General features: G+C 43.8%; 1 protein-coding gene across 1 annotated transcript in view; it reads right to left on the bottom strand.

Annotated features, from left to right (window-relative positions):
• Positions 1-602: 602 nt before the first annotated feature.
• LOC121580676 (mesoderm induction early response protein 1-like) overlaps positions 603-22,676 on the bottom strand; it is a 40,299-nt gene continuing 18,225 nt past the window's right edge. Inside the window, exons 7-14 of the mRNA XM_041895660.2 lie at positions 11,006-11,078; positions 10,548-10,699; positions 9,967-10,048; positions 9,638-9,732; positions 5,980-6,107; positions 5,013-5,143; positions 1,552-1,670; positions 603-967 (exon numbers count right to left, since the gene is read on the bottom strand). Coding sequence (XP_041751594.2) covers positions 725-967; positions 1,552-1,670; positions 5,013-5,143; positions 5,980-6,107; positions 9,638-9,732; positions 9,967-10,048; positions 10,548-10,699; positions 11,006-11,078 — 1,023 coding nt within the window. The 3' untranslated portion in view covers positions 603-724. The remainder of the gene's footprint in view (positions 968-1,551; positions 1,671-5,012; positions 5,144-5,979; positions 6,108-9,637; positions 9,733-9,966; positions 10,049-10,547; positions 10,700-11,005; positions 11,079-22,676) is intronic.

Here is a 22,676-nt window from a genome sequence, read left to right as displayed (position 1 = left end):
TATAAACAAGGCTTTAGCGAGCCTGCAACAGCACCAATCTGCCTGCCTATCGATCGTCCTGTCGAAGACCTAGATCCCTCAACATACAACACTGCCCCTTCGATTTCTTTATTTCAAATGGCATGGACAGCAAAATACCCATCAGTACATTTATTTAAAAAATATATAAATATTTTTTCACGTAAAAAAATACCACAGCCGATTTTTATGCTAATACAAATAGGAAGAAAAATACATTTTCTTAGCGTAAAATTTTTTCGAGATCGGTCTCTCCAGAAAAGGTGAAAAAGCAGAATGAGTAGAAGAATCAGTATGAATTGTTTTGCGGTGGTAGCAGTAATAGTAGGTAGGGGGAAGGGAGGGGTTCAAGAGCTGTGGTACTTTGGATGTGTGGAGCGTTGGAGGTTTTGCTGGATGGGGGATGAGGCAGGGCTATATGTTGCGCCCCTTTACAATCAGGCCGCTGCCCTCCCTCCGTTTGCTGGTGTGGCCCAGCCGGGTTTGGTTGGTTGGTATGGGTCGTATTCTCTAGGCACCAAACGGAAGAAAAAAAACAGACAAACATGGATGGACTACCTGAACTTGTCCAATAAGAAAATCTAGTTTTAGTTTTCCGTTGCAAAACATTTTGCTGCGATGTGCACTAATGAATACAACCATGTTGTTGTTTTTTTTTAGGTTTGGTTCTGTGCACTTTGACCTCTCTGAGAAGGGGTCATCATTATCATTCGTCCTCTTGCTGGAGGGTCGTCACTGTTCTGGAGGGTTCCGGCTCGCTTTGTTCCGGTGACTCTGCCTCTGTCCGGCACCTCTTGGCCGGCATGTCATAGAGGGGCGCGTCTTCACCGTCATAGTGACCGTTACCACAATGGGGCTCCAGGGAGCCGTTCCTGTCGTGGCTGGGAGCGGTGGCCACTGCATCGCAGCCGTTGGACTTATTGTCCGAGGAGGTGGGAGGAGGGAGAGCCTCCAGAGAGGGGTGGGGGCAGTGGGAGGAGGGAGAGCCTCCAGAGAGGAGGTGAAGGGCAGTGGGAGGAGGGAGAGCCTCCAGAGAGGGGTGGAGGGCAGTGGGAGGAGGGAGAGCCTCCAGAGAGGGGTGGGGGGCAGTGGGAGGAGGGAGAGCATCCAGAGAGGGGTGGAGGGCAGTGGGAGGAGGGAGAGCCTCCAGAGAGGGGTGGGGGGCAGTGGGAGGAGGGAGAGCATCCAGAGAGGGGTGGAGGGCAGTGGGAGGAGGGAGAGCCTCCAGAGAGGGGTGGAGGGCAGTGGGAGGAGGGAGAGCCTCCAGAGAGGGGTGGGGGGCAGTGGGAGGAGGGAGAGCATCCAGAGAGGGGTGGGGGCAGTGGGAGGAGGGAGAGCATCCAGAGAGGGGTGGGGGGCAGTGGGAGGAGGGAGAGCATCCAGAGAAGGGTGGGGGGCAGTGGGAGGAGGGAGAGCATCCAGAGAGGGGTGGGGGGCAGTGGGAGGAGGGAGAGCATCCAGAGAGGGGTGGGGGGCAGTGGGAGGAGGGAGAGCCTCCAGAGAGGGGTGGGGGGCAGTGGGAGGAGGGAGAGCATCCAGAGAGGGGTGGAGGGCAGTGGGCCCGTTGAACTGGACGGATTCTGCTTTGACTTCATTTGCCACCGTGGATGATTGGGAACCTTCTCCTGAGCCCGAGCTGTGACTCACTAAACCTGTTGGAGGAAAGATAAAGAGTTGTGACTCACTAAACCTGTTGGAGGAAAGATAAACCGAGTGAGCTGAGACGTCATGAATCATGTAAGGTCAGTTAGGATCACCACTTTATTTTAAGAATGTGAAATGTCAGAATAATAGTAGAGAGAATTATTTCTTTCAGCTTTTATTTCTTTCATCACATTCCCAGTGGGTCAGAAGTTTACATACACTCAATTAGTATTTGGTAGCATTGCCTTTAAATTGTTTAACTGGATCAAACGTTTCGGGTAGCCTTCCACAAGCTTCCCACAATAAGTTGGGTGAATTTTGGCCCATTCCTCCTGACAGAGCTGGTGTAACTGAGTCAGGTTTCTAGGCCTCCTTGCTCGCACACGCCTTTTCAGTTCTCCCCACAAATGTTCTATAGGATTGAGGTCAGGGCTTTGTGATGGCCACTCCAATACCTTGCTTGGGGTCATTGTCCATTTGGAAGACCCATTTGCGACCAAACTAACTTCCTGACTGATGTCTTGAGATGTTGCTTCAATATATCCACATCATTTTCCTTCCTCATGATGCCATCTATTTTGTGAAGTGCACCAGTCCCTCCTGCAGCAAAGCACCCCCACAGCATGATGCTGCCACCCCCGTGCTTCACGGTTGGGATGGTGTTCTTCGGCTTGCAAGCCCCCCCCCCCTTTTCCTCCAAACATAACGATGGTCATTATGGCCAAACAGTTCTATTTTTCTTTCATCAGACCAGAGGACATTTCTCCAAAAAGTAAGATCTTTGTCCCCATGTGCAGTTGCAAACCGTAGTCTGGCTTTTTTTATGGCGGTTTTGGAGCAGTGGCTTCTTCCTTGCTGAGGTGCCTTTCAGGTATGTCGATATAGGACTCGTATTACTGTGGATATACAGTGGGGAAAAAAAGTATTTAGTCAGCAAGTTCTCCCACTTAAAAAGATGAGAGAGGCCTGTAATTTTCATCATAGGTACACGTCAACTATGACAGACAAATTGAGTAAAGAATATCCAGAAAATCACATTGTTGGATTTTTTATGAATTTATTTGCAAATTATGGTGGAAAATAAGTATTTGGTCACCTACAAACAAGCAAGATTTCAGGCTCTCACAGACCTGTAACTTCTTCTTTAAGAGGCTCCTCTGTCCTCCACTCGTTACCTGTATTAATGGCACCTGTTTGAACTTGTTATCAGTATAAAAGACACCTGTCCACAACCTCAAACAGTCACACTCCAAACTCCACTATGGCCAAGACCAAAGAGCTGTCAAAGGACACCAGAAACAAAATTGTAGACCTGCACCAGGCTGGGAAGACTGAATCTGCAATAGGTAAGCAGCTTGGTTTGAAGAAATCAACTGTGGGAGCAATTATTAGGAAATGGAAGACATACAAAACCACTGATAATCTCCCTCGATCTGGGGCTCCACGCAAGATCTCACCCCGTGGGGTCAAAATGATCACAAGAACGGTGAGCAAAAATCCCAGAACCACACGGGGGAGACCTAGTGAATGACCTGCAGAGAGCTGGGACCAAAGTAACAAAGCCTACCATCAGTAACACACTACGCCGCCAGGGACTCAAATCCTGCAGTGCCAGACGTGTCCCCCTGCTTAAGCCAGTACATGTCCAGGCCCGTCTGAAGTTTGCTAGAGTACATTTGCATGATCCAGAAGAGGATTGTGGTCCTCTGTAGCTCAGCTGGTAGAGCACGGCGCTTGTAACGCCAAGGTAGTGGGTTCGATCCCCGGGACCACCCATACACAAAAATGTATGCACGCATGACTGTAAGTCGCTTTGGATAAAAGCGTCTGCTAAATGGCATATTATTATATTATATTATTATATTATGATTGGGAGAATGTCATATGGTCAGATGAAACCAAAATAGAACTTTTTGTTAAAAACTCAACTCGTCGTGTTTGGAGGACAAAGAATGCTGAGTTGCATCCAAAGAACACCATACCTACTGTGAAGCATGGGGGTGGAAACATCATGCTTTGGGGCTGTTTTTCTGCAAAGGGACCAGGACGACTGATCCGTGTAAAGGAAAGAATGAATGGGGCCATGTATCGTGAGATTGAGTGAAAACCTCCTTCCATCAGCAAGGGCATTGAAGATGAAACGTGGCTGGGTCTTTCAGCATGACAATGATCCCAAACCCACCGCCCGGGAAAAGAAGGAGTGGCTTCGTAAGAAGCATTTCAAGGTCCTGGAGTGGACTAGCCAGTCTCCAGATCTCAACCCCATAGAAAATCTTTGGAGGGAGTTGAAAGTCCATGTTGCCCAGCGACAGCCCCAAAACATCACTGCTCTAGAGGAGATCTGCATGGAGGAATCGGCCAAAATACCAGCAACAGTGTGTGAAAACCTTGTGAAGACTTACAGAAAACGTTTGACCTGTGTCCTTGCCAACAAAGGGTATATAACAAAGTATTGAGAAACTTTTGTTATTGACCAAATACTTATTTTCCACCATAATTTGCAAATAAATTCATAAAAAATCCTACAATGTGATTTTCTGGAGAAAAAAATTCCTCATTTTGTCTGTCATAGTTGACGTGTACCTATGATGAAAATTACAGGCCTCTCTCATCTTTTTAAGTGGGAGAACTTGCACAATTGGTGGCTGACTAAATACTTTTTTTCCCCACTGTAGATACTTTTTACCTGTTTCCTCCAGCATCTTCTCAAGGTCCTTTCCTTTTGTTCTGGGATTGATTTGCACTTTTCGCACCAAAGTACGTTCATCTCTAGGAGACAGATCGCGTCTCCTTCCTGAGCGGTATGACGGCTGCGTGGTCCCATGGTGTTTATACTTGCGTACACAATTTTTTTGGAGGTCTTGGCTGATTTCTTTTCATTTTCCTATGACGTCAAGCAAAGAGGCACTGCGTTTGAAGGTAGGCCTTGAAATACATCCACAGGTACACCTCCAATTGACTCAAATTATGTCAATTAGCCTATCACAAGCTTCTAAAGCCATGACATCATTTTCTGGAATTTTCCAAGCTGTTTAAAAGGCACAGTCAACTTAGTGTATGTACATTTCTGACCCACTGAAATTGTGATACAGTGAATTATAAGTTAAATAATCTGTCTGTAAACAGTTGTTGGGAAAATTACTTGTGTCATGCACAAAGTAGATGTCCTAACCGACTTCCCAAAACTATAGTTTAACAAGAAATGTGTGGAGTGGTTGAAAAATGAGTTTTAATGACACCAACCTAAGTGTATTTAAACTTCCGACTTCAACTGTAGCTACTTTAATTTATGTTCCCTGAGTGTATTTCTCCCTTCCACAATCGCTCAGGGTTTGTGTGTGTTCCCTTACCGTTGTGGTTGATGCTGCCGTCCTCCCTCTCAGAGTGGCTGGTGCTGCTGTTGGAGGTGGTGGGAGGGGGCGAGGCCGCCCGGCTGGACGTGGCGCTCTCTGTCTCGTCCAGCAGCCGGTCCATGTAGTCCCTGAGACACACAGGGATAAAAAATACCAACCTGTCAGCACTGACTACAGCCTACCAGTTTAGCACTTACACTAATCACACCACATGTATACCCTTTTCACAACACTGAGCCATACTGGGCGGGCCTGGTTACGCCTCCAGGATCATGTGAAAAGAAACGTCCAGGACCGCATAGTACAGATCAGCTTGGGAAGATCGTGATAAAAGGGTATTAGATTCACACCCCTAGAACATAATGTCAACAGTAGGTATGGTTCACAAAACAAAGGTGATCACACATTGAGTGTGTATTAGTCACAGGGAATACCCATTCATGACAAGTTACATTTCATTGACTATAATCTTTTCGTTTCATGTTTAAAGAGGCAATCAGCAGTTGCTACATCGATTTTTGGACCTATAAATTAATGATATGTACCCATTGATTCTTGAAGAATATAATATATGTTCAACTGTCGTACCCCATCAGAACCCCAAATATAAACTTGGTTTACTCCAATGTTTGTAAACAAAGTAAATGTAAACAAACACTGTATAGCCTCAAAACATGGTTCAAACTATAATGTTGATATAATGGATGGTCAGTCCTTGCATCCATAGCTCTGTCTATGAATTTGAGAGTGGTTACATCTCTTCAGCCCCGTCCCTCAGCTTTTAATTATTTATATTTTTCTCTACTGCTGATTGCCGCTTTAAAATACATTTCAAATCAGGTAAGCAAAAATCTATAATAAATAATTTTTATATATATAGAAAAAATGTTTGTATAAACACAACACATTTGTTGACTTAATTGAATATTCAAAACAATTCACTTGGTCTGGTGAAAATACTTACGTGACACCAGGGTGAAGGCTGTATTTCCTTTTCCCCAGCCTGCTTTGCTGTGCAAAGAAATCATAACGCTCAGACTTCTTCCACATGTAATAAAAGGCCACACATTCTCCTACTGACCTAGTTCTCACCTGAAAAATGTAATATCAGCAGACAACGAGATAGCCATTATTACCATCGCTTTCCACAGTTGGACTCAATTCAATTTCAACCCCCCCAGTCAAGTCTACAAGGGATGAGTAGAAATGCAATTTGTGAAGAAAAATAAAATAAATGCCTTGTGGAAAAAGTAGGAGTAGCTTTTCAATTCATGAACTGAATTTCAATTCCTCACGAGAGTTGGAGGTTAAAATGGAACTGACCCCAACCCTGATCGTTTCAAAACACATGAGATGTTAAATCAACATGAAGATAAATATTCTGAAAATAAACATACTTTTTAAATCAGATACCGTTTGTATTAAATATAATCTGATACATAATACAGTGCTTCCCCTAGGATTCTTTTCAGCAGCGGTGGCAAAGTTAGCAGGGGGAGGGGGACAACTTGGCAGTAGGCATGGCCAATGGTGTGGTCTTGCTGTTCTAAAGCTAATTTCCTGCAATTCTACACATTTTGCCATGGGCGGAGAGAGTGCATTCGGAAAGTTTTTATTTTTTTGCATTAATGTACAGTGAGGGAAAAAAGTATTTGATCCCCTGCTGATTTTGTACGTTTGCCCACTGACAAAGAAATGATCAGTCTATAATTTTAATGGTAGGTTTATTTGAACAGTGAGAGACGGAATAACAACAAAAAAATCCAGAAAAACGCATGTCAAAAATGTTATAAATTGATTTGCATTTTAATGAGGGAAATAAGTATTTGACCCCCTCTCAATCAGAAAGATTTCTGGCTCCCAGGTGTCTTTTATACAGGTAATGAGCTGAGATTAGGAGCACACTCTTAAAGGGAGTGCTCCTAATCTCAGCTTGTTCCCTGTATAAAAGACACCTGTCCACAGAAGCAATCAATCAATCAGATTCCAAACGCTCCACCATGGCCAAGAACAAAGAGCTCTCCAAGGATGTCAGGGACAATATTGTAGACCTACACAAGGCTGGAATGGGCTACAAGACCATCGCCAAGCAGCTAGGTGAGAAGGTGACAACAGTTGGTGCGATTATTTGCAAATGGAAGAAACACAAAATAACTGTCAATCTCCCTCGGCCTGGGGCTCCATGCAAGTTCTCACCTCGTGGAGTTGCAATGATCATGAGAACGGTGAGGAATAAGCCCAGAACTACACGGGCGGATCTTGTCAATGATCTCAAGGAAGCTGGGACCATAGTCACCAAGAAAACAATTGGTAACATACTACGCCGTGAAGGACTGAAATCCTGCAGCGCCCGCAAGGTCCCCCTGCTCAAGAAAGCACATATACAGGCCCGTCTGAAGTTTGCCAATTAACATCTGAATGATTCAGAGGAGAACTGGGTGAAAGTGTTGTGGTCAGATGAGACCAAAATGGAGCTCTTTGGCATCAACTCAACTCGCCGTGTTTGGAGGAGGAGGAATGCTGCCTATGACCCCAAGAATACCATCCCCACCGTGAAACATGGAGGTGGAAACATTATGCTTTGGGGGTGTTTTTCTGCTAAGGGGACAGGACAACTTCACCGCATCAAAGGGACGATGGACAGGGCCATGTACCGTCAAATCTTGGGTGAGAACCTCCTTCCCTCAGCCAGGGCATTGAAAATGGGTCGTGGATGGGTATTCCAGCATGACAATGACCCAAAACACACGGCCAAGGCAACAAAGGAGTGGCTCAAGAAGAAGCACATTAAGGTCCTGGAGTGGCCTAGCCAGTCTCCAGACCTTAATCCCATAGAAAATCTGTGGAGGGAGGTGAAGGTTCGAGTTGCCAAACATCAGCCTCGAAACCTTAATGACTTGGAGAAGATCTGCAAAGAGGAGTGGGACAAAATCCCTCCTGAGATATGTGCAAACCTGGTGGCCAACTACAAGAAACGTCTGACCTCTGTGATTGCCAACAAGGATTTTGCCACCAAGTACTAAGTCATGTTTTGCAGAGGGGTCAAATACTTATTTCCCTCATTAAAATGCAAATCAATTTATAATATTTTTGACAGGCATTTTTGTTATTCTGTCTCTCACTGTTCAAATAAACCTACCATTAAAATTATAGACTGATCATGTCGTCAGTGGGCAAACGTACAAAATCAGCAGGGGATCAAATACTTTATTCCCTCACTGTATAATAAGTTCAAACCTGAAATATCACATTTACATAAGTATTCAGACCCTTTATTCAGTACTTTGTTGAAGCACCTTTGGCAGCGATTACAGCCTCGAGTCTTCTTGGGTATGATGCTACAAGCTTGGCACACCTGTATTTGGGGAGTTTCTCCCATTCTTCTCTGCAGATCCTCTCAAGCTCTGTCAGGTTGGATGGGGAGCGTCGCTGCACAGCTATTTTCAGGTCTCTCCAGAGATGTTCGATCAGGTTCAAGTCCGGGCTCTGGCTGGGCCACTCAAGGACATTAAGTGACTTGTCCCGAAGCCACTCTTGCATTGTCTTGGCTGTGTGCTTAGGGTCGTTGTCCTGTTGGAAGGTGAACCTTCGCACCAGTCTGAGGTCCTGAGCGCTCTGGAGCAGGTTTTCATCATGGATCTCTCTGTACTTTGCTCCGTTCAGCTTTCCTTCAAGCCTGACTAGTCTTCCAGTCCCTGCTGCTGAAAAACATCCCCATAGCATGATGCTGCCCCCACCATGCTTCACCGTAGGGATGGTGCCAGGTTTCCTCCAGACGTCACGCTTGGCATTCAGGCCAGAGAATCTTGTTTCTCATAGTCTGAGAGTCCTTTAGGTGCCTTTTTAGCAAACTCCAAGTGGGCTGTCATGTGCATTTTACTGAGGAGTGGCTTCTGTCTGGCCACTCTACCATAAAGGCCTGATTGGTGGAGTGCTGCGGAGATGGTTGTCCTTCTGGAAGGTTCTCCCATCTCCACAGAGGAACTCTGGAGCTGTGTCAGAGTGACCATCGGGTTCTTGGTCACCTCCCTGACCAAGGCCCTTCTCCCCCGATTGCTCAGTTTGGCCGGGCGGCCAGCTCTAGGAAGAGTCTTGGTGGTACCAAACTTCTTCCATTTAAGAATGATGGAGGCCACTGTGTTCTTGGGGACCTTCAATGCTGCAGAATGTTTTTGGTACCCTTCCCCAGATCTGTGCCTCAACACAATCCTGTCTCGGAGCTCTACGGACAATTCCTTCGACCTCATGGCTTGGTTTTTTGCTTAGACATGCACTGTCAACTGTGGGACCTTATATAGACAGGTGTTTGCCTTTCCAAATCATGTTCAATCACCACTAAATAAGCTATTTTTCTTTATCTGCACAAATGTATAAAAACCTATTGTTGCTTTGTCATTATGGGGTATTGTGTGTAGATTGATGAGGAATTGTATTTATTTATTCAATTTTAGACTAAGGCTGTAATGTACCAAAATGTGGAAAAAGTCAAGGGGTCTGAATACTTTCCCAATGCACTGTATGTTTTACATATATTTTGGAGTGGCGGCAATGATTTAGCAGCGGAGGCCCGCCACTGCTAAATTAATATAGGGGAAGCGCTGTATAAGATCGACATAGCTTACCTTGTTGGCTTGTATTGAATGAAAGTCTTTCCCATAACCTTTTAGTCCTTGCTCAAAATATCTACATTCTTCTTCTGTCCACACAGACAGCTCTTCTGTGACAGAGGGGAAAGGGTTAAGTATCATGACAACTGCTGCATTCAAATAAAATATAATTAAACTACGAACATGTTACAGGTCCTAGGCATGGGACGCCATTCAACAACACACAGACACAAGCCAGGACCCAAGTAAGTCAAGGACAGCCTTTATAATATTGAGAGAAAATATGCCAGATATTTGAGTGAAATCAAGACAGAAAGCCTAAACCATTTCACTGCAGGTCTTACCTCTAGCTACCTTCACATTAAACTTCAGTCTTCTTAAAGCTTCCTCTGTGTCAAATTCACACTTGACCAACTCATAAAGCGCCTGTTGAAAGACAACATTGAGACTGTAAAGAAGATTGTTACAGACAAAAGTACATACTACAGTCTTTATAGTATACATTTTGAAAACAGTGAAATGTGGAGGTACTACTTGAACATATAAAAACAAATAACACCTAACTCTCGAAGTCATCCTGACTTCAGAGTCTGGAATGGCTCTTTGATAATGCGGCACGATGCGTCAACATTGAAGGGGGCTGTGCTTCTACTGGTCTTTCTGTGTCTTTCTCACTCGAACACCCACAGCCACACAAAGACCCCGAGCGCCACCCTCTTCCATTACAATGGTTGGATTTTCAAATTCAAACAACGAGTTCTCAACCTCAGAGTAAAAAAACTAACATTTGAGAGAACCAATCAAACCCGTCGCACAATTTCCAAGCTAATATTGCCTTAACAAACGGCCTCCAGGCTACCTGAAGACAACCCTGGAAGCCAGTCTGTTTGAACACGAATCTGTTCGACTGGGGTGGTCTTCATACCTGCTCATTGTCTTTGATATGGGATCCCTCAGGAATGGCATCCACTCCCTTCTCCTCTCCTGTTCGTTTTGACGCCTCAGTCAGAAACTCCACAACCTTGCCCTCGGGAAGGAACTCGGGGTCCCATAAAAGCTGGTCATCGTTTTCATATACTGGAAGGAGAGAGAGAAGAGAGAAAAAAGAGAGAGAGGAGAGAAAGAGGAGAAAGGAGAGAGAAGAGAAAGGAGAGAGAAGAGAAAGGAGAGAGATCGAGGAGAAAGGAGAGAGATCGAGGAGAAAGGAGAGAGATCGAGGAGAAAGGAGAGAGATCGAGGAGAAAGGAGAGAGATCGAGGAGAAAGGAGAGAGATAGCGGGAAAGAAAGAAGAGAGAAAGTCATTTTATTTCCTATTTACCTCTGTGTGATTGGAAGATATTTAACTTGAACTTAATTAGCGCATCGCAAACAGAATGCTTTACCTTTCTCATAGTCTTGATATTTACAAAGGCCAGGGGGCGTTTCAGCCTGATACATGGACCCAACCATGATTTCCTGTCCAGATCAAAACAAAAACATTATTTAGTTTCACAAATCAAAAGTGTGCTTCAAATTAATAGCATGTCTTTAAGGTTTGAGACCCGTCATTCAGGGCAGAGCCCCAACTGTTTAGCTATAAAAAATAAATAAAAAAATCCCTTGAGTTAATAAAGCCGCATACAAACATGGTCTCGAGTAAGGCAGCTCCAAAATGCAGGTGTTTCAGCCTAGCTCAGTGCTTTCTGTGGTGGAGGGGCAGCCAGCGAAAGCACAGAGCGTAGGCGTTGGTAATCTTCTCTAGTTGCGCCGTAATTGGCTCAATGTTCATTGGGACACTACATCACTGCAGAATCTAAAGGGAGAGCTAGAAAGTTCAAGCCCCCTTGGTTGCCGCCATAGATTTACATTAGAAGTGCCTGTCCAAGAAGGCTCAACGTCATAGGCCACAGATAAAAATACATAAAATCACGTTATAACTACCGTAGCTTTGATTGGACTGGTCATGTCAACATCATACTTTCAAAATCTTAGCTAGCAAGCTAAACAAGCAGTCATCATCATGAATCACGTCGACAATCTATGGCAAATCCTTACTGGAATTATATACTGAAAAAAATATGAATGCAACATGCAACAATTTCAACGATTTTACTGAGTTACAGTTCATTTAAGGAAATCAGTCATTTGAAATAAATAAATTAGGCCCTAAGCTATGGATTTCACGACTGGGCAGGGGTGCAACCATGTGTGTGCCTGGGAGGACATGGGCCCACCCACTGGGGAGCCAGGCCCAGCCAATCAGAATGAGTTTTTCGCCAACAAAAAGGGCTTTATTACAGACAGAAATACTCCTCAGTTTCATCAGCTGTCCAGGTGGCTGGTCTCAGACGATTCCGCAGATGAAGAAGCCAGATGTGGAGGTCCTGGGCTGTTGTGGTTCCACGTGGTCTGCAGTTGTGAGGCCATTTGGATTTACTGCCAAGTTCTCTAAAACGACATTGGAGGCGGCTTATGGTAGAGAAATGAACATTCAATTCTCTGGCAACAGCTCTGATGGACATTCCTGCAGTCAGCATGCCAATTGCACGCTCACTCAAAACTTGAGACATCTGTGGCATTGTGTTGTGTGACAAAACTGCACATTTTAGAGTGACATTTTATTGTCCCCAGCACAAGGTGCACCTGTGTAATGATCATGCTGTTTAATCAGCTTCTTGATATGCCACACCATTCAGGTGGATGGATTACCTTGACAAAGGAGAAATTATCACTAACAGGAATGTAAACAAATTTGTGCACAACATTTGAGAGAAATAAGCTTTTTGTGCGTATGGAAAATTTCTGGGATCTTTTTTTCAGCTCATGAAACATGGGACCAACACTTTACATGTTGCATTTATATTTTTGTTCAGTATAGATAAAACATCTCGGTGCTTATCGGCCATAAACATTACACAACGGTTTCCGAGCTGGTCATGGGTAAACCTCAGCCACGCTCAAGGTCCTAAACGATATTATAACCGCGATCGATAATAGACAGTACTGTGCAGCCGTCTTCATCGACCTGGCCAAAGCTTTCGACTCTGTCAACCACCGAATTCTTATTGGCAGACTAAATAGCCTTGGTTTCTCAAATGACTGCCTCGCCTGGTTCACCAACTACTTCTCAGATAGAGTTCAATGTGTCAAATCGGAGGGCCTGTTGTCTGGACCTATGGCAGTCTCTATGGGGGTGCCACAGGGTTCAATTCTTGGGCCAACCCTTTTCTCTGTGTATATCAATGATGTCGCTCTTGCTGCTGGTGACTCTCAGATCCACCTCTACGCAGACGACACCATTTGGCCCTTCATTGGACACTGTGTTAACAAACCTCCAAACGAGCTTCAATGCCATACAACACTCCTTCCGTAGCCTCCAACTGCTCTTAAACACTAGTAAAACTAAATGCATGCTCTTCAATCGAACGCTGCTGGCACCTGCCCACCCGACTAGAATCACTACTCTCGACGGGTCTGACAACTACAAATACCTAGGTGTCTGGTTAGACTGTACACTCTCCTTCCAGACTCACATTAAGCATCTCCAATCCAAAGTTAAATCTAGAATCGGCTTCCTATTTCGCAACAAAGCCTCCTTCACTCATGCTGCCAAACATGCCCTCGTAAAACGGACTATCCTACCGATCCTTGACTTCGGCGATGTCATTTACAAAATAGCCTCCAACACTCTACTCAGCAAATTGGATGTAGTCTATCACAGTGCCATCCGTTTTGTCACCAAAGCCCCATATACTACCCACCACTGTGACCTGTACGCTCTTGTTGGCTGGTCCTCACTACATATTCGTCGCCAAACCCACTGGCTCCAGGCCATCTACAAATCACTGCTAGGCAAATCCCTGCCATATCTTAGCTCATTGGTCACCATAGCAACTCCCACCCGTAGTATGCGCTCCAGCAGGTATATCTCACTGGTCATACCCAAAGCCAACACCTCCTTTGGCCGCCATTCCTTCCAGTTCTCTGCTGCCAATGACTGGAACGAACTGCAAAAATCTCTGAAGCTGGAGACTCATCTCCCTCACTAACTTTAAGCATCAGTTGTCAGAGCACCTTACCGATCACTGCACCTGTACACAGCCCATCTGAAATTAGCCCACCCAACTACCTCATCCCCATATTGTTATTTATTTTGCTCATTTGCACCCCAGTATCTCTATTTGCACATAATCTCTTGCACATCTATCATTCCAGTGTTAATACTAATTGTAATTATTTTGCACTATGGCCTTACCTCCATAACTTGCTACATTTGCACACACTGTATACAGTGAGGGGAAAAAGTATTTGATCCCCTGCTGATTTTGTATGTTTGCCCACTGACAAAGACATGATCAGTCTATAATTTTAAAATGGTAGGTTTATTTGAACAGTGAGAGACAGAATAACAAAAAAATACAGAAAAACGCATGTCAAAAATGTTATAAATTGATTTGCATGTTAAAGAGGGAAATAAGTATTTGACCCCTCTGCAAAACATGACTTAGTACTTGGTGGCAAAACCCTTGTTGGCAATCATAGAGGTCAGACGTTTCTTTTAGTTGGCCACCAGGTTTGCACACATCTCAGGAGGGATTTTGTTCCACTCCTCTTTGCAGATCTTCTCCAAGTCATTAAGGTATCGAGGCTGACGTTTGAAAACTCGAACCTTCAGCTCCCTCCACAGATTTTCTATGGGATTAAGGTCTGGAGACTGGCTAGGCCACTCCAGGACCTTAATGTGCTTCTTCTTGAGCCACTCCTTTGTTGCCTTGGCCGTGTGTTTTGGGTCATTGTCATGCTGGAATACCCATCCACGACCCATTTTCAATGCCCTGGCTGAGGGAAGGAGGTTCTCACCCAAGATTTGACGGTACATGGCCCCGTCCATCGTCCCTTTGATGCGGTGAAGTTGTCCTGTCCCCTTAGCAGAAAAACACCCCCAAAGCATAATGTTTCCACCTCCATGTTTCACGGTGGGGATGGTGTTCTTGGGGTCATAGGCAGCATTCCTCCTCCTCCAAACACGGCGAGTTGAGTTGATGCCAAAGAGCTCCATTTTGGTCTAATCTGACCACAACACTTTCACCCAGTTCTCCTCTGAATCATTCAGATGTTCATTGGCAAACTTCAGACGGGCCTGTATATGTGCTTTCTTGAGCAGGGGGAACTTGCGGGCGCTGCAGGATGTCAGTCCTTCACGGCGTAGTGTGTTACCAATTGTTTTCTTGGTGACTAGGGTCCCAGCTGCCTTGAGATCATTGACAAGATCCTCCCGTGTAGTTCTGGGCTGATTCCTCACTGTTCTCATGATCATTGCAACTCCACGAGGTGAGATCTTGCATGGAGCCCCAGGCCGAGGGAGATTGACAGTTCTTTTGTGTTTCTTCCATTTGCAAATAATCGCACTAACTGTTGTCACCTTCTCACCAAGCTGCTTGGCGATGGTCTTGTAGCCCATTCCAGCCTTGTGTAGGTCTACCATCTTGTCCCCGACATCCTTAGAGAGCTCTTTGGTCTTGGCCATGGTGGAGAGTTTGGAATCTGATTGATTGATTGCTTCTGTGGACAGGTGTCTTTTATACAGGTAACAAGCTGAGATTAGGAGCACTCCCTTTAAGAGTGTGCTCCTAATCTCAGCTCGTTACCTGCATAAAAGACACCTGGGAGCCAGAAATCTTTCTGATTGAGAGGGGTCAAATACTTATTTCCCTCTAACATGCAAATCAATTTATAACATTTTTGACATGCGTTTTTCTGGATTTTTTTGTTGTTATTCCGTCTCTCACTGTTCAAATAAACCTACCATTACAATTATAGACTGATCATTTCTTTGTCAGTGGGCAAACGTACAAAATCAGCAGGGGATCAAATACTTTTTTCCCCTCACTGTATATATTTTCTGATGTATTTTTGACTTTATGTTTTGTTTTACCCCATATGTAACTCTGTGTTGTTGTTTGTATCGCACTGCTTTGCTTTATCTTGGCCAGGTCGCAGTTGTAAATGAGAACTTGTTCTCAACTGGCTTACCTGGTTAAATAAAGGTAAATAAAAAATAAAAAGTAGGAAACTGCAAATTCAAGAATGAGTGGTTTGCAAGGAATCAGTGGCTAACTCCGAGCGTCGCAAAGCAATCACTATTTTGCTTCCCCTGTCTGCTATTTGGTGGAGAGGGTGTGTGGTCCAAGTCTGGTTTGAAGGATTTAAAACATCTGTCTGAAAGGGTCTATTTTCTAAGCTTAAAAAGGACAAACATTCACACGCAACACCATGGGCCAGAACATTTTGAATACATTGGCCATGCTGTCAATCCAGCATGACTTCATCCAGAGAATACCACACTTTGATGAAAGTTTGATGACAAAGTTTGGCCCACAAGAAGGACCGCCGCGCCACCTTCCTGTTCAAGTGAGCACAGCACAAACAAACGGTGAGTCCAAACATGTGTATTGTATGTTGCTGCATAAATGATGTAATATGCCAGGGAGATACAGTTGAAGTCGGAAGTTTACATACACTTAGGTTGGACTCGTTTTTCAACCACTCCACAAATTTCTTGTTAACAAACTATAGTTTTGGCAAGTCAGTTAGGACATCTACAAAGTAATTTTTCCAACAATTGTTTACAGACAGATTATTTCACTTATAATTCACAGTATCACAATTCCAGTGGGTCAGAAGTTTAAATACACTAAGTTGACTGTGCATTTAAACAGCTTGGAAAATTCCAGAAAATGATGTCATGGCTTCAGAAGCTTCTGATAGGCTAATTCACATAATTTGAATCAATTGGAGGTGTACCTGTGGATGTATTTAAAGGCCTACCTTCAAACTCAGTGCCGCTTTGCTTGACATCATGGGAAAAGCAAAATAAATCAGCCAAGACCTCAGACATTTTTTTGTAGTCTGGTTCATCCTCGGGAGCAATTTCCAAACGCCTGAAGGTACCACGTTCATCTGTACAAACAATAGTATGCAAGTATAAACACCATGGGACCACGCAGCCGTCATACCGCTCAGGAAGGAGACGCGTTCCGTCTCCTAGAGATGAACGTACTTTGGTGCACAAAGTGCAAATCAATCCCAGAACAACAGCAAATGACCTTGTGAAGATGCTGGAGGAAATAGGTACAAAAGTATCTATATCCACAGTTAAACAAGTCCTATATCAACATAACCTGAAAGGCCGCTCAGCAAGGAAGAAGCCACTGCTCCAAAACCGCCATAAAAAAGCCAGACTACGGTTTGGAAATGTCCTCTGGTCTGATGAAACAAAAATAGAACTGTTTGGCCATAATGACCATAGTTATGTTTGGAGGAAAAAGGGGAACGCTTGCAAGCCGAAGAACACCATCCCAAACGTGAAGCACGGGGGTGGCAGCATCGTGCTGTGGGGGTGCTTTGCTGCAGGAGGGACTGGTGCACTTCACAAAATAGATGGCATCATGAGGAAGGAAAATTATGTGGATATATTGAAGCAACATCTCAAGACATCAGTCAGGAAGTTAAAGCTTGGTCGCAAATGGGTCTTCCAAATGGACAATGACCCCAAGCATACTTCCAAAGTTGTGGAAAAATGGCTTAAGGACAACAAAGTCAAGGTATTGGAGTGGTCATCACAAAGCCCTGACCTCAATCCTATAGAACATTTGTGGGCAGAACTGAAAAGGCATGTGCGAGCAAGGAGGCCTACAGACCTGACTCAGTTACACCAGCTCTGTCAGGAGGAATGGGCCAAAATTCACCCAACTTATTGTGGGAAGCTTGTGGAAGTCTACCTGAAACGTTTGACCCAAGTTAAACAATTTAAAGGCAATGCTACCAAATACTAATTGAGTGTATGTAAACTTCTGACCCACTGGGAATGTGATGAAAGAAATAAAAAGCTGAAATAAATCACTCTATTATTCTGACATTTCACATTCTTAAAATAAAGTGGTGATCCTAACTGACCTAAGACAGGGCATTTTTACTAGGATTAAATATCAGGAATTGTGAAAAACTGAGTTTAAATGTATTTGGCTAAGGTGTATGTAAACTTCCGACTTCAACTGTAAGTATACTGTAGCTAAGAAAGTAATACTAAGTGTATGTTGTGTAGTAAGCTGTTAGTAGCCCATGTGTTTCACCCTATGAATTTGGTCCCGCACCCCCTCAGAACTTAGCCTACTGTTCTGACTTGGTGGTGCACATGTAGCTTATTGTCTGTTTAGAGAAATGTCATCATTGAATATTGTAAGATGTTTCATTGTCTGCTTATATGCCCCCGTTATTTATCCTATGGTTCTGACTTGGTGTACAGGGAGAACACTGTAAGAATGTCCCATGTTCTGAATTCTGTCGCTCTACATTTTTAAACGTGCTGAACAAATAGTTACATTGACTCTGTCCGTCCTAGCTCGCTCATTGTCTTAATCGAAATTACGGCTTGCCTCTTATCCGCTCATCGTTTCCTTATGCCATAGTTTGTACATCTCAATTGTTATATTGTTTATATAGGTCTCTCTCATTATCTTATTCATCCTTTTAGGCAATGTTGGAATGATGCATTTCATTGTTTTGCTTACTTTGTGTACTATAATTAGCTCATGTGCCTTTCTCCACGAGGAGGGGATACTATATAATGTTGTTGGGTCTGTAACCATGCTTCCCATTCAAATATTTGTTTTAAACAAAAAGTTTAGTAGACCCATGTAATTCCAGTTGATAATGTGAGGGTTGATTTGTTTGCACAATGCGCTTTCTGTGCGTCGGTATATTGTCTATATAAGCGGATCCTCGTGATTGTGGTGATTTAAAGAGTAAAGTTAAGGCCTTAACATCTTGCTGAATTTATCTGAACACCTATCTGGATTTCTGTCGGTGTCCATGTTGAAAGTGCTGAACGAAGGCCTACCTCGTCGCAGCTCGTTTGCTTGCGCTTCCTTATACTCAGAGCGAAGTGTTCATGATACAAGAATAAACATGATGAATTTTCTGAACATAAATGTAATAATGTTTGTGTACGGTTAAAAAGTCAAAACTCATGTCAGCATTCGTTACTATTGAAGGAGAATGCGTTTTTTTTTTTTTTTTTTTATCGGGTTACACAAATCCACAAGGGGTCAGTAGAAACAATTTTATTTAAGCAAGTCAGCCATATCAGCTATGGGTTTTTAAAAAGGAAGTAAATGAGCCTGAATTAACTATTTCGCTGCCAGACAAGGCTCCGCTGATAGCCAGGTGTAGCAGTGGTAAGGATTCACTCCATGGTGCTGAAAGGAAAGCTATGCGGTCGGGACAGCTTTATGTACGCCCTAACAGTTTGTGGGCACCGTTTGTCACTGTCATAGTGCAATGAATGTATTGTTTAGTGTTGTGTAGTGCAATGTTCCCTCTAATCTGCACGCGGGCGCACAGTAGCCCCGAGAATATCAGCCCACAGAGAGAAGCATGAGATTGAACTTCAGTCAACTTTCTAGAGCAGTGGTCACCAACCGGTCGATCTCGATAGACTGGTCCATCTCCAAGGCATTCCTAGTCGATCGCCAAACATTTCTGTAAAAAAAAACAACGATAAAGCCATGTGTTCCTTTTTTCTTCTTCTTTTTTTTTCTTTTTCAGGCTGTTGGCGGTAGGTGCACCCGACTCAGCTGCCCTGCGCGCCGGGTTAGCAACCGTTGCCATTTTGAACCATTTCATGTGTCTGAAGGTACAAATCATATGCACTATAGGCCTACCGCTGGCCAATCGGATGGTTCAGATGACCGTGTCTGCAGTAACGTAGCAGGTATAAAAGAAAGCTACAGCAAAGTTGATACTGTGAGATTAAAACCATGACTAGAGAGACCGTCAACAAATACAGCAAAGAGTTGCTGTTTTTATGAGTGAGTTCATGTTTAAGTTCTTACTCAGCACTGTCAACACTTTGTATTCAACACGTTTATAAGCCATAAAATGCACGCTTCCTATTTCCACTCAGCGCTACAACAAGCACTGCAGCAGTAATGAATGAGTAGGAAAGTGTATCTATAGGCTTGCGTTGTTGTTGTTGTTATTAGCAGCTTGGGTCTTTTGTAATATCAAGGAATATTGATCACTTTCTCTGTTCATAGGAGTAACAACTTGAATTTGTGCATGAGGCAGAAATAATGCGGTGCGACTCGAGTTTCGCCATCAGCTGGAAGACGGTGTCCCTTTTTGGTCAGAGTCAGTGGAGGAAAGGGAGAGCGGAGGGATGCTGAGAGGCGGACCCTCAGTCTGCTGCGCTCTCCCTCCGCTGAGACTGACCATCAGATGGAGCAGGGGCATAACTTTGGTTTTAGAAGTGGGGGGAACATAACCTGGCAGTGGGACTGGGGGTCCTCCCACAGAATGTTTTGGGCCAGAATTGTTTTGTTTTTTTAGTTCATTTTCTGCATTTCTACACAATCCAATATGCCGTTCTATTTAGAACAACAAAAAGTAAGCAAAAATGCCCACAGTCATAAGGCTAGGTAAGAGATCATTATTAAACATGTTTATGTGATTGACAAGACTGAAATAGATCAAAGGCAATTCAATCATCAATATCGTGTTACACCTTTAACCAATAGCCTAACAAATGAACAGCTTTAAAAAATACAAAATATTTATACTTTTGATTGTCTTTATTCTCTATATCAAATTTCAGCCAGCCCAAACCGCCTGCACGCCTGACCCTCACCAGTCTAGTACAAAACTCAACTCTCTCCCAACAATTTCCTTCCCACTTTTTTTTTTATTCCCAAGGAAAGGGTTGGAAACAAACGGTTTAAAAAAACACACCCAAAAAAACACATACACCTCAAATTAATACACAAACAGCAAATCCTCCATATAATTAATCTCATAGGCCTAATGTACTGTAGAGCTCTTTTTACTTACCTGTCCATAGGGGTCCAACACCCTGTAGCGCCCCAACCCAACACACCCCACTCAACCTTAGGATCTTAGAGAAACATAAATGATTGGTTTCGGGTTTTAGGCCAAGGCCAGTGACAACCCACAGGATGGCAGACCCCCAGGACCAGGACTGAGCAGCCCAGCAGCTAGGGATTGCCTAAATAGGTATCTCCCCTGACGTCGGCATGCTTTCAATACAGACTCCTTTTGTCGTACTGTATTCCATATAAGGCATCCAGACCTTATGAAAGTTGCCCAGTATACCCTTAATCTTGTAATAAATCTAGTAATACATAACTTGACATTTCTGCCATCCATTGTGACATTGTGGGAAGATAACCAACCTTCCAATTAATGGAAATTAAATTTCTTAGCCGCTATAAATGCTAGGTTACACAGTTTCTTCTGATAACAGTCTCCAGTATTCCAAGCAAACAAAAACTGGGAGAAGGGAGAATCTGTAGACATGCTGAGATAAAATAATATACATACTCTTTGCCAGAATTCAGCCAGCCTTCACAAGACCATTTGTGTTTTACACCTCCAGCAGAGGAAATACATTTGAGTGCATGTAATTCAGTTTCAATGGCATATAGTATGTTCTATGGATGGTCTTAAACTGCAGTAATTTATGTCTTAGATTATATGAATATGACTGGGCATTCAAACATACAGTGAGGGAAAAAAGTATTTGATCCCCTGCTGATTTTGTACGTTTGCCCACTGACAAAGAAATGATCAGTCTATAATTTTAATGGTAGGTTTATTTGAACAGTGAGAGACAGAATAACAACAACAAAATCCAGAAAAACGCCTGTCAAAAATGTTAAATTGATTTGCATTTTAATGAGGGAAATAAGTATTTGACCCCCTCTCAATTAGAAAGATTTCTGGCTCCCAGGTGTCTTTTATACAGGTAACGAGCTGAGATTAGGAGCACACTATTAAAGGGAGTGTTCCTAATCTCAGTTTGTTACCTGTATAAAAAGACACCTGTCCACAGAAGCAATCAATCAATCAGATTCCAAACTCTCCACCATGGCCAAGACCAAAGAGCTCTCCAAGGATGTCAGGGACAAGATTGTAGACCTACACAAGGCAGGAATGGGCTACAAGACCATCGCCAAGCAGCTTGGTGAGAAGGTGACAACTGTTAGTGCGATTATTCGCAAATGGAAGAAACACAAAATAACTGTCAATCTCCCTCGGCCTGGGGCTCCATGCAAGATCTCACCTCGTGGAGTTGCAATGATCATGAGAACGGTGAGGAATCAGCCCAGAACTACACGGGAGGATCTAGTCAATGAGCTCAAGGCAGCAGGGACCATAGTCACCAAGAAAACAATTGGTAACACACTAAGCCGCGAAGGACTGAAATCCTGCAGCGCCCGCAAGGTCCCCCTGCTCAAGAAAGCACATACAGGGCCGTCTGAAGTTTGCCAATGAACATCTGAATGATTCAGAGGAGAACTGGGTGAAAGTGTTGTGGTCAGATGAGACCAAAATCGAGCTCTTTGGCATCAACTCAACTCGCCGTGTTTGGAAGAGAAGGAATGCTGCCTATGACCCCAAGAACACCATCCCCACCGTCAAACATGGAGGTGGAAACATTATGCTTTGGGGGTGTTTTTCTGCTAAGGGGACAGGACAACTTCACCGCATCAAAGGGACCATGTACCGTCAACTCTTGGGTGAGAACCTCCTTCCCTCAGCCAGGGCATTGAAAATGGGTCGTGGATGGGTATTCCAGCATGACAATGACCCAAAACACACAGCCAAGGCAACAAAGGAGTGTCTCAAGAAGAAGCACATTAAGGTCCTGGAGTGGCCTAGCCAGTCTCCAGACCTTAATCCCATAGAAAATCTGTGGCGGGAGCTGAAGGTTCGAGTTGCCAAACATCAGCCTCGAAACCTTAATGACTTGGAGAAGATCTGCAAAGAGGAGTGGGACAAAATCCCTCCTGAGATGTGTGCAAACCTGGTTGCCAACTACAAGAAACGTCTGACCTCTGATTGCCAACAAGGGTTTTGCCACCAAGTACTAAGTCATGTTTTGCAGAAGGGTCAAATACTTATTTCCCTCATTAAAATGCAAATCAATTTATAACATTTTTGACATTAGTTTTTCTGGATTTTGTTGTTGTTATTCTGTCTCTCACTGTTCAAATA

This window comes from Coregonus clupeaformis, chromosome 14, assembly GCF_020615455.1.
Source record: "Coregonus clupeaformis isolate EN_2021a chromosome 14, ASM2061545v1, whole genome shotgun sequence".
In the NCBI taxonomy this organism is placed as follows: domain Eukaryota; kingdom Metazoa; phylum Chordata; class Actinopteri; order Salmoniformes; family Salmonidae; genus Coregonus; species Coregonus clupeaformis.
Note: the sequence above shows the minus strand (reverse complement) of the source record. Positions and strands in the feature narration are given on the sequence as shown.